Raw genomic sequence first — 12,314 nt, forward strand, 5'->3', positions numbered from 1 at the left:
AAGTGCACACGTTTTGGAAGCCATTCTTCTTTCAGAGCAATATGTATTTATAAAGCCATAATAACCAGCGGGGCTGCTGGGCATAGAGCTGACCTTACCCACCATAAACAAGTACAGAAATACATAACTGTAACTCCTAGGGCTATCTTTTTTTTGGTGTCCTACGCAGTAGGAAGCTAGCAGGAAGCATCTGCCGTTCCACCTTCAGCACAAAGCATGTGTGAGATGACCTCTTCTCACAAGTTAATTTATGTTTTCTGCAAAAAACTTGGCTTAGGAAGTAAGGAATAGTTTTGTCATGCTTACATGTTCCTCACAGTGAGACAGAGATGGAAGAATTTCAGTCTTTTTGTTGTAGTTGTTGCTTTATGCTACAAGTGGTTAGGCTGTTGTAAACAGTAGAAAGATATGTTTCTTCTTTTTTATTGATGTACAACTTAAAAAGATAGTTAACAAATAGGAAAAATAAGAAGAAAATATTTTAGTTATATATATTTATTTTGCAAAAATTACATTTTCAGCAGGCAGAGAATGAGGAGTACTGTAAAAGCAGAAGTAGCAGTGCCTGAGAAAATAATCCTTTTATTTTTTTATATAAAAAGTATGATTGTGTACAATGTTTCAGTATTACATTTTAATATCATTTGCTGATGAACAAGAAATATATCTTCACTTGGGTAAGCTGAAGATGAAATATTCATATGGTTTCCTTGTAATTGGTTATTTATAATTTATATTGTGAGGAAAAAGCAGCAATCATGGATGAGTGCTGCCACTTGTCTAATGGCTGTGGTTCAGGAAAGACCTATTAAAAGAATAAATTACAACTTCCTGCTCTGCAAGTTCACTGGAAACAATTCTGTATGGTATTAAATTTCTAATATGTAGTCTTTTCATAAATAAAATATTTTCTTAAAAGTAAAATGTGTTTGAATTAGGCAGATACCAAGTACCAGCTTATTGCACACTGTTCTACAGAGCTGAACTGCCCCTTTAGAGGATAATTATAGCGAGCTGTACAGACTGATTCCCCCATCCCCTCTGCCAAATTTAACATTCATTGGTAGCGTTTTGCGCATTCAATGAATATCTCCTGAAGTTTTGCCTTTATGATTTGTTATGTCTTTTCATGGCAAAAACTTGCCAAGATTCGTGCTGGTGACTCTTTAACTTGAGATTTTTGGTAAACACAAGATTGTGACTCTAAAACCGAATCTCTTGTGCAAAAAACTGCCTGTAACTCTCTAGTTATTGTGAATCTACAGTTTAAAGTTTTATGTTCACAGAAACAATACAAGAAAGATCTGGAGACTGAAATTAAAGGGAAGGGCATGCGAGGTGGTCCAGATACTCCTGAGATAAAACGAGTGAAGAAAGCTTCTGAAATTGCAAGCACTGTAAGTACTACATCTGACGCAAGGCTTCCATTTGACAGAAAGCAATAAATTATTTTCATTAAGAATTCTACATGGTGGCAAGTCTAGACTGAAGCAATAACACAAGTTTCACCAAATATGTGAGCTCTTTAGAGTCTAGTGTTGCACAATCCTTACATGGGTAAAACATGAGAGCTCCCTGAGCTTTGACCCTTCCGTCATCTTTTGCAAGCTGCACATTTGCCTTACTAACCACACCAAGCTGCCACTGTCTTCTGTAGCTGCAGGCCCTATTGCTTTGGGATCTAAATTGCTGCTTCTTGTTTGGGTAGGGCCAAATGATGTGCAGAGTTAGAGAGATAAAGGCTAAGGGCCTTATGACCTCAGTCTCACAAAGCACGGCTGAGTGAGAAAGTCTCATCTGAGTATGTCAGTTATTGTGGCTTCCAAGGTTGGAAAGACTGATCCCTATAAAGGCTGCATAAATTTTGAGGCAAGCTGTCTGTTAAAAGAACTTTTTAACCTAGCAACTATAGCATAGGTGTCTTGTACCTAGATCCCACAAAGCTGGTGCTGTTGATACAAAAGTCATTTGGGGTTTTGTGGATACTGTTCAATAGAACTGCAGAGATTAATGTAGGATCCATATAAAGATTTTACTGTCGAACATCTGAGTATTTGCAATGTTGCTCTTTACAGAAAGAATACAAGAAAGACTTGGAGAATGAAATTAAAGGGAAGGGAATGGGAGTGGTGGGCATGGACACCCCTGATATACAACGAGCCAAGAAAGCTTCTGAAATTATAAGCCAGGTGGGTATAGAATTGATCTATAGGATTACTTTTGAAGTAAAACACAATGAGAAACATAAAATTTTCCTGAACATACTTGTACTAAAAATATGATGTGCACAACAACAACAACAAAAAATAGATTACAGATATTGCAGCAAATCTTTTGGAATGTGGTTGGTGCTATCAGAATAGCTTTGAAGACAGCACATACAAATTACTGTAGAATTAGTTATGTTGCATACTTAGGAATTTGCTTCTTTTTATTTTTTTGCAGAAGGAATATAAAAAGGATCTGGAGACTGAAATTATAGGAAAAGGGATGCAAGTTGGCCCTTATACTCCTGAGATACAACGCGTCAAAAGGGCTTCAGAAATAGCAAGCCAGGTAGGCACAGAACAACGATTGAATGTTTTAATTTTGCGTGACAATGAGTCCTTGACATGCTCAAATTGCTTCTCAAGCCCTGTAGAGGCTTTCATAGCTGCATTAGATGAACTTACATGTAGAAAAAATCTTACAGCCTGATTCTTAATTATATGTAGGCCTGTCATGCCATGCATGCTTTAATTGTTTACATCTACTTACAGATGTTTTTATATTACCTAATGGGAAGGAAATACATACATATATACTTTACATACATGTATACATTACATATATACACACACACTACATATATATACATATATGTATTTATATACATGTATGTATGGATGTGTATATGTAGCTGTATACATATTTTCTTTTCACTATCCTGTGTCCAACAGTCAAGTACAATGATGTCATGGAAGAGAGAAGGTGAAATAAACACGATACAGGACTGCTGAGACCAAGCAATAAGCACCTTTTATTGCAGTTTGGATATTCTGAGCGCTAAGAAAATAGGACATGCATATTCTTAAATTATTTTCCAGAAAATGTACAAAGATGAAGCAGAGAAGATGCTCTGTAACTATTCTGCTGTCCCAGACACTCCAGAGATGGAAAGAATTAAAAGTACGCAGAAAAACATCAGTTCAGTGAGTAATAGCACTTCTCCATTTACTTGCAAGTTTTTAGAGATTTTCAATTTAAATAGTCTCTCCTGTGGCTCAGCATGAAATAGGGAATCTATGAGTAAATGTCCTTTGAACCATTTGCATAATTTTCCTGGCAAAGGCTGCATCACTCATGTCTTTCAGGGAAAAAAAATACCCAGCTTTTCTAGGTGTAGCACTGTTACTTTGCATTGCTAAACCACTTACACCACCTTGCCAAACTACGATTATTTTTGATTGAAGATTAATTTTGCTTTTTTCTTCAAACCCCAAGAAGTACTTCGTTTAAAAGGACAAAAAATCTAAGGTTTGGTACTGGGCATATAATATCAATCATCTATTTCCTATCACACATACAACATATCAAGATTCTTAGTATAAAACTAGAACAAATCAGCTTTCATACATATATATATATATCTATCTAATGGTCTTTTGTTATATTGGATATACATATATATATTTAATTTTTTGATAGATCTGAGTTTCGGTTTACCTCTTAATGTAAATTGTGAGCTTAGATTTCTAAGATAGTCCAGTATGTGATTGTTGTATTCAGTTCTGTTCCCCTTTGGGGCCCATTAATTCTGCTGTATGTAATTCTGGCTGTTCTTGTAGTGTAACAGTGAAGAGAGGATGGAGAGGAAATGTAGCCTCTGGAACCAAAGGCTATCCACTTAGTGTCTGCTTTTCTGGCAGCCTAAGTTCAGTAGCACAAATAAAACCAACGATTTGAGAGAACAGGATATAAATTGCTTAAATATTTTAGTATTATCTGACAGGAATGCGATTCCATCGCTTAGAGGTATTCTTTGGTTCTCATCTTCCTTTTGAGTGCAAGAGCACTTAGTTTTCCTTAGAGGTGCTTTACTGGGTGCTTCCACACTAGGGAAACCGAGGGCTGCAGGGAGAGGGGAGCAGAAAAGGGGTGGCTGAGACTCCCCCGGGCGGGTATCACTGCTGTAAGCTCTTCCTGCTGTTATCTCCTCCCTTTCTTCCTTCAGAAAAGAGCAATTGAAAGCTACATCTCTTCTGATATGAACCGTTGACATGCCTAGTGGCCCAATTTTGTTGCCTGTGCTCTTGTTGGCTCTTGCTTTTAAGAGCGGTTTTGCTGCCTGTTGTGCAGGTGCTTAAGCACCTTGTCTCAGGCCACCGACATCCTGCCGTGCCCCCTGAAGCTCCCTGTCCCAGTGGCAGCCAACATAGCCCCTGCCCATCATAATCCTCTCAAATCTGCACAAGTTAGGTCATAAAAGTTACTTTTAAGTACTTGAGGTAGAAAGGGGAGCAGTCCCAATATAGAAAAACTAAGATAATGACCTTAATAGGTTTCTGATTTTTTTTTTTTTGATTTTTGTCTGAAGTATTTTTCCTGCTGTAGGGGACAAAGAAGTGGCTAGCTCTGCAGATAAAATCAGAGCTGTTTTTAGCTTGCTAGCTCATTTGGTAGATGATTTTCAATGAGATCTTTGCTGCACAGTCATCTCGTTCATAGAAAAATTCCTTGCTCCAACATTTTCTACCGCACCCTCCTTGGTAGAAGAAAAAAGTGTATTTTAGTTCAGTCCAGTGTGTAAATCTTTCTGCATTGTACTAACATGTTTGTGCAGAGAAATTTTTGAGTTCTAACTCATAAACTGGCTCTGTTTTCACATGGTAAAATTCCAAATTTACTCTCCTCTAGAACATTTAGCAGTCCTGGTGACCATAGGTTATGAAGGACTTTAAGGAATTAGGAGGAATGCATCAAGAATCATCTTTGTTTTGTTTTGCTTTGTTTTGTTTAAGGTTTATTGAGAAAAATAAAAAGGTAAATGAAAGTTAAATAAATCTTGGTTTAAAAAAGGCAGAAATATTAAGTGGTAGAGATTTATTTTATGAACTCTAGGATCAGGCTTATTTTTAAACTGCCAGTCTGGAAATACTTACGGGAATGGCACCATCTTTGGCACCAGCTACTGAAATTCAAATAAAACTTCCTTAGGAGTTGTGCTGTCTGAACTGGAACTTCATGATTATTTAAACTATAGCTACATTTGGAATTTTTGGAGCAGTTATTTACTGTCTCCCTCAGTAACTTTGAATGATTCGTTCTACTGATGGGCTTTGTGTTTTATCCTTTATTGAAACAATGGGAATAAAGAGGAGAATTGTATAAACAGCATGTGTGTCTTTTCAGAAGTAAGCTTTGTTTTCAGACACAGTTCTCAGCTTTTTGGCTCGAACTCAAAAGTTAAAAATTGCATGACTTGGATTGTAGCTTTGGCTCTTCTGGTTGTTTAGTCATGAGTATGTCAGTTTTCTAGTTTGTTAAATTAGAAATAATAATTTTTATTCACTTCTCAGAGTATCTTAAGATCTGAAGATTAAAAAAAATCAAATCTTGCATGTACGTACACGTTTAAGTAATTACATTGAAATCAGTGAGATTACTCAAGCATGAAGCTGCACTTGTAAATGTTAATAGATTATGATCTAAATTTTAATATTATTTCTGAACTTAAAATTTAGCATTACAAAAACTGAAAAATGTTTGAGGTCAGTCTAAAGGACGGTAATAGATTATCTGGGTTACATTTGAAAACAGACAGTGTTATTACTGTTATTGATAATTGGTCTGATTGATCTGATTTATAAAAAATTGAAGTATTTGCTTTCTTAGCAAGATTTATAGTCAGACCAGTTTGAAACTTGGAAGATTGCCCAGCCCTTTTATGAGAACTTATACTTGCATTGCTGAGAATCTCATAAATGTTTTTTTTTGGGGGGGGGGTGGGAAATGAAGGTGTCTTATAAGAAAGAACTAGGTGCTGGCACAGCTCTAAAAGAGACTCCAGAGATTGAAAGAGTAAAGAAAAATCAGCAGAATATTAGTTCGGTAAGTGTTATTAACATTAATTATCCTTACATAAATAAATAGCATTAATTTTTTTCTTGATTATCTACTGAAAATTCCACATTTTTGTATCTCACTTCCATATATCTCATTCAAATACTATTCCACCAGAATTTAGATATAATGCTCCGATAATACACTAAAGGAGTTCTGAGTCACAAAGTAAAGTTTCATACTCAAGTGTCATCAAAAATAGGAAATAAATCTTTTAACTAAATATTTGATCGCAGAAACTTATTTTTTTCAAGAGTGGGAAAGACAAAATGTATTTCATGACATGGCAGACTGAACAGCACTTGTAATTTGCAATTTATAAAAATATCACATCACCAAAAAGAAAATCTTTAAAGTTGCTGTAGAACCTGTGTGTAATACATAGGCTTTGGCAAAGTTTGCACTTCAGGAAGAGAAAAATGGGTTTCTTGATTCAAGCTTTGTGAGAAGGTAGAGGGTTTGTGCTTCCTCATGGGCTGATGACAAGCTGAAATGTGGATCTGATGGGACTGCTTCTGAAATAATATTCTGCAGTGGATTATCTATGAATGCCTGATATCTTTGGCACTTGGCAACTTGAAGTAGAATATCAAAATGAGTTTTCAATGGGTAGAACATGCTTTTAGGATAACTATGATATGTGTACCATAACTTGGAAATAAATGCACAAATGGTTTTAAAACAAGAAACACTTGCACAGCAAGAAGTAGTGCACCACTGCATTTCTGTTGTTTGGACTTTTTGGAGTGCTGTCCTTTGGAACAAATCTTGGGTCATGACATGATGTTTCTGATGATTAGATACTTTCTTAAAAAGAAAGTTTGACTGTAATGCTTTGACATGTAGACATGATATTAAGTTGTTATTTAAGTATTTTTTGAAATCCTGATAAGGCACATCCGATATTTACTCTACTATAATTTCCTTATTTACCAGTTAGTGTTAAATACTACATTTCATAGAATCATAGAATCAGTAAGGTTGGAAGGGACCTCTAGAGATCATCTAGTCCAGCCTCCCCACTCAGCACGGTCACCTAGAGCATGTTAGACAGGGTTGCATCCAGGTGGGCCTTGAAGATCTCCAGAGGAGGAGACTTCACAGCCTCTCTGGGCAACCTGTTCCAGTGCTCCGTCACTCTCACAGGGAAGAAATTCCCCCTCACGCTCAGGCGGAACTTCCTGTGCTTCACTTTCTGCCCATTGCCTCTTGTCCTGTCACATGGGACAACTGAAAAGAGTTTGTCCCCGTCCCCTGGACACCCTCCCTTCAGGTACTTGTACACATTGATAAGATCCCCCCTCAGTTTTCTCTTCCCCAGGCTGAAGAGGCCCAGCTCTCGCAGCCGTTCCTCATAGGGCAGGTGCTCCAGCCCTCTGATCATCTTCGTAGCCCTATGCTGGACTCTCTCCAGTAGCTCCACATCTCTCTTGTACTGGGGAGCCCAGAACTGGACACAGTACTCGAGATGAGGCCTCCCCAGGGCTGAGGAGAGGGGCAGGATCAGCTCCCTCGACCTGCTGGCAACACTCTTCCCAATGCAGCCCAGGAGACCATTGGCCTTCCTGGCCACAAGGGCACATTGGTGGGTCATGGTCAGCTTGTCATCCATGAGCACTCCCAGGTCCTTCTCTGCAGAGCTGCTCTCCAGAAGGTCGGCCCCCAGCTTGTGCTGGTGCCTAGGATTATTTCTCCCTAGGTGCAGGACCCTGCACTTGCCCTTGTTGAACCTCGAGAGGTTCCTCTCTGCCCAACTCTCCAGCCTGTCCAGGTCTCTCTGAATGGCAGCACAGCCCTCTGGTGTATCAGCCACTCCTCCCAGCCTGGTATCGTCAGCAAACTTGCTGAGGAGGCCGTCTGTCCCCTCATCTAGGTCATTGATGAAGAAGCTGAACAGGATGGGACCCAGTACTGAGCCGTGGGGGACACCACTAGCCACAGACCTCCAACTGGACTCCATGCCACTGATGATGACCCTCTGAGCTCTGCCTTTCAGCCAGTTCTCAATCCATCTCACTGTCCACTCGTCTAACCCACCCTTCCTGAGCTTATCTGGGAGGATGTTATGGGAGACAGTGTCAAAAGCCTTGCTGAAGTCAAGGTACACACCGTCCACTGATCTCCCCTCATCTCCCCAGCCAGTCATTCCATCAGAGAAGGCTCTCAGATTAGGTAAGCAGGATTTCCCCTTGTTGAATGCATGCTGGCTACTCCTGATCACCTTCTTTTCCTCCATATGCCTGGAGATGACATCCAGAATGAGCTGTTCCATCACCTTTCCAAGGATGGATGTGAGGCTGACCAGCCTATAGTCACCTGGGTCCTCCTCTTGCCCTTTTTGAAGACTGGAGTGACACTGGCTTTCTTCCAGTCCTCAGGCACCTCTCCAGTTCTCCAGGACCTTTCAAAGATGATGGAGAGCAGCCTGGCAACAACATCCACCAGCTCCCTCAGTACCCGTGGGTGCATCCCAACCGGGCCCATGGATTTGTGGATGTCCTGCCTGCCCAGAAGGTCTCTAATCCTTTCCTCCTCAACCAAAGGAAGGTCTTCCCTTCTCCAGACTTTCTCCCTCGCGTCCAGGCTCCAGGATTCGTGAGGGCTGCCCTTAGCAGTGAAGACTGAAGCAAAGAAGGCATTTGGTAATTCTGCCTTCTCTGTATCCCTTGTCACCAGGGCCCCCGCCCCATTCAGCAGCAGGCCCACAGTATTCCTAGTCCTCCTGTTGCTGCTGATGTATTTGAAGCCCTTCCTATTGTCCTTGACATCCCTGGCCAAACTCAATTCCAACAGGGCCTTAGCCTTCCTCGCAGCATCTGTACATACTCTGACTGCATTCCTGTAATTCTCCCAAGTAGCCTGTCCCCTCTTCCACATTCTGTGTATTTTCTTCTCCTGTCTGAATTTGGCCAAGAGCTCCTTGCTCACCCATGCAGGTCTCCTGCCCCTTTTGCTGCACTTCTTACTCATAGGGATGCACCTTGAGCTTGGAGGAAGTGATGTTTGAATACTAGCCAGCTCTCCTGGACCCCCCTTCCTTCTAGGGCCTTAACCCATGAGACTCCACCAATTAGGTCTCTGAAGAGCCTGAAGTCTGCTCTCCTGAAGTCCAGGGTTGCAATCCTCTTGTTGCCCTAGTTCTTTCCTGCAGGATCCTGAACTCCACCATCTCATGGTCACTGCAGCCAAGGCTGCCCCCAACCTTCACATCTCTAACCAGTCCCTCTCTGTTGGTAAGGACAAGGTCCAGCAGGACACCCTTCCTCGTAGACTCCACCACCGTCTGTGACAAGAAGTTGTCATCAATGCATTTCAGGGGCCTCCTGGACTGTCTATGCCTTGCTGTATAGTCCGTCCAGCAGATGTCAGGGTGGCTGAAGTCCCCCATGAGAAGGGGGGATCACGTGATCATGAGGCTACCTCCAGCTGTCTATAGAAGGCCTCATCAACTTTCTCTTCCTGGTCAGGTGGCCTGTAGTAGACACCCACAACAGTGTCCCCAGTGCTAGCCTGCCCTTTGATCTTTACCCATAAGCTCTCAGCTACCTCCTCCTCCTCCACCCCTAGGCACAGCTCAATGCATTCCAGTTGCTCACTCACATAAAGAACGACTTCACCACCTCGCCTTCCTATCAAAGTAAGGTAGTTTCCATAAAATTTTGGAAAACTCATGTTTTCTTTTGAATTTGTTTCTCCTCTGTCTTTCACTTTTCATCCTTTCATATCAAGTCACAAAGCAATTCACAGATTCAGTGGAAGTCATCACATGTCCTAAATGCAGTGGTCTGTTTTTGTGTGCTGACTTATTCTTTCTGGTTGGGAAGCTGTGGATATGGGTTCTTTTTGTTTTACTTTATTTTATTTTATTTTTTGGTCTGAGCAAATATGTTTCTTTTTGAGCCAGATTTGAGTTGGTATCCGAGAAACAAAAATTTCTCTAATTGCCAGTTACCTCAGTCGTTTACTTTAAGACTAATCACATACATGTGCAAACATACACATGAGAGGGTTACTGTGGATAGTCTTACTCTAATGCTTTTTTCTCAATGTCTTTCAAAGTGAAATGGAAAAATAATGTGCAGTGTTCTTTCTGTTTCAAAAATCATAAACAGTGATGATAAAGGGAAAAATAAAAGGTACATCAGTATGCTAGTAAACACACTTGACACACTTGCATCTTTCCCATATCCAGAGAAATGCAAAATGCATTAGTGGTAACATGGCCTTAACATTGCTAGGCTACATGAAAAGTTAATACTGTACATAAGATATTTTATTACATATATAGTGTATTCAAGTTTATCTTGGCATTGTACAATATTTTTAAAGGTTTGTTAAAGCCAGAAGGACTTAGGACAGGCTTAGAACTATTTGCTGACCTAGATGAAACTTTACATATACAGTGGAAGACAACCAAATAAACCAGGAAACCAAATTAAACCAAAATAATGATTGAAATAAAACTAAACCATGCAAAGAAAGTCCATTGCATCATGTTCTACAAGTGATCAGATTCTTCCAGATGACATACATTGAAGACAAAGCTGAGAACAATCTGTTTTCAATTCTAAAAAACAAAAAAGTGGTAACGGCCAAGATGATTCGTCTAGTCTAACCTGTTGGGATGAGTTGTTAGGAAGAAGCAGCTTCCTAAATAGTTGGAGTCAAGATCTCATAGAGCTACAAAAGCAGGCATTATATCCACAGGATATAATTTATCTGCCTTATTCACTAAGGACCGCTGACTCCGTGTACTGAATGAAGCAGAATTGTCTCAAGAAAACAGTTTTTGATAATAGACAAAGAAAGTTAAAAATCATTTAAACAGGAAAAGAATGAAGTAGTATAAATTATTTTAAAAACTCTAAATGGAACATATTTACACAGGAGGTAGAACTAAGGTTATACTGAGGAAGTTAATTTTGCCGTTCTTCTGAATTTTGAGTGCTGGATTTTGTACCCTGAAAATTTTATTTAAAATAAGCTTTGATTGCCACATAAATATAAAACTATAAAAAATGATTCATTATGCTTGTTCCCTGCTTTGCTTCCTTGAGTCTGGCTGATGAAAAATGCTTCTAATATGTGTCATTGCACACACAGTTCTGAATGTTTTTATGAATTTTGCTGTTTTATTGCCTTTGTAAAGAACAAGAAAACATGCCGTATTACTGTAAAGGATGGCGTGATCTATAAGTATTGTTTATATTACAGTGGAATAAGAGATTTGAAGCTCAATGTACTGAGTACTGCACTGATACTTTTAGTAACAAACAGTAAGAAAGAGACATTGCACAGATTTGTCCAAGATAGTGCTATTGGATAACATTTGGAAAACCAGAAAATATATTGCTTTTCTTTCTATTAGCCCATCCACTTAACTTCACACTCCTTAACTTGAATTCAGGTTTTGGTACATATATTGTATAATTGAAGAAGGTCTTCTACTTTTATGCATCATTCCCATATCCAAATATACTGCTATTTAAAAGAGATTAAATATGACAATAGCAATGCTAAATATATGACAGCATCTTCCAAGTTGTCATCAATTTCTCAGTATTGGGAATCCGAAGATCAGCATTCTCCACAATGTGTCCATGGGTGCATTTTCAAAGAGCTTGAATCAGACTTTGAAGTTGCCTGACCTTTTAAAGACACATCCGTTAAATGTTTGGTTCCTGTAATCAAATGCTAGACTCCTTAGCAAGCTAATTCTGAGCAAAGCCATTGTTAACGTGCTACACAACTCCAAGTGCTATATGCAGCATTGCAGCTGTCATCAAGGTCGCCAAATCCCACATGATGCTCACTCCTATGGTAACAGTCTTCATATAGCACGCTTTTTATATGTGCTCTGTGTTGCATCGTAACAAACAAGATCCATCCAAGAGCATAGCGGCAAAAATTAAACCTAACTGTTCCTGATCCAGTCAGGAGTGTTGGTGGGTCTAGCTGTGCACTTAAGTATACGGGAAGGATTATAAAATGTTTGTTGTGTTTTAATGCTTGTCTGTATATCCTTTAAGGTACTAATATTTGCCATATTTATTATGCAGATTAAATACAAGGAAGAAATTCAGCATGCAACGACTATTTCTGATCCACCCGAACTAAGGAGAGTTAAGGAAAACCAGAAGAATATTAGCAATGTGCGCTCCATATTCATTGCTTGCACTCTTTTCTCTGCTGTATTAAATGTGTTGGTGCTT

General features: G+C 39.5%; 1 protein-coding gene across 4 annotated transcripts in view; it reads left to right on the forward strand.

Annotated features, from left to right (window-relative positions):
• NEBL (nebulette) overlaps positions 1-12,314 on the forward strand; it is a 264,364-nt gene that overhangs the window by 209,205 nt on the left and 42,845 nt on the right. For 2 of the 4 annotated variants that reach the window (XM_062569039.1, XM_062569040.1), the window contains exons 14-19: positions 1,287-1,397; positions 2,076-2,189; positions 2,446-2,556; positions 3,087-3,191; positions 5,998-6,090; positions 12,162-12,254. The exons of the other annotated variants lie outside the window; for them this stretch is intronic. In XM_062569039.1, the coding sequence (XP_062425023.1) occupies positions 1,287-1,397; positions 2,076-2,189; positions 2,446-2,556; positions 3,087-3,191; positions 5,998-6,090; positions 12,162-12,254 (627 nt within the window). The remainder of the gene's footprint in view (positions 1-1,286; positions 1,398-2,075; positions 2,190-2,445; positions 2,557-3,086; positions 3,192-5,997; positions 6,091-12,161; positions 12,255-12,314) is intronic. 4 annotated transcript variants of the gene reach the window in all.

This window comes from Rhea pennata, chromosome 2 (genome assembly GCF_028389875.1).
Source record: "Rhea pennata isolate bPtePen1 chromosome 2, bPtePen1.pri, whole genome shotgun sequence".
NCBI classification, from domain to species: Eukaryota; Metazoa; Chordata; class Aves; order Rheiformes; family Rheidae; genus Rhea; species Rhea pennata.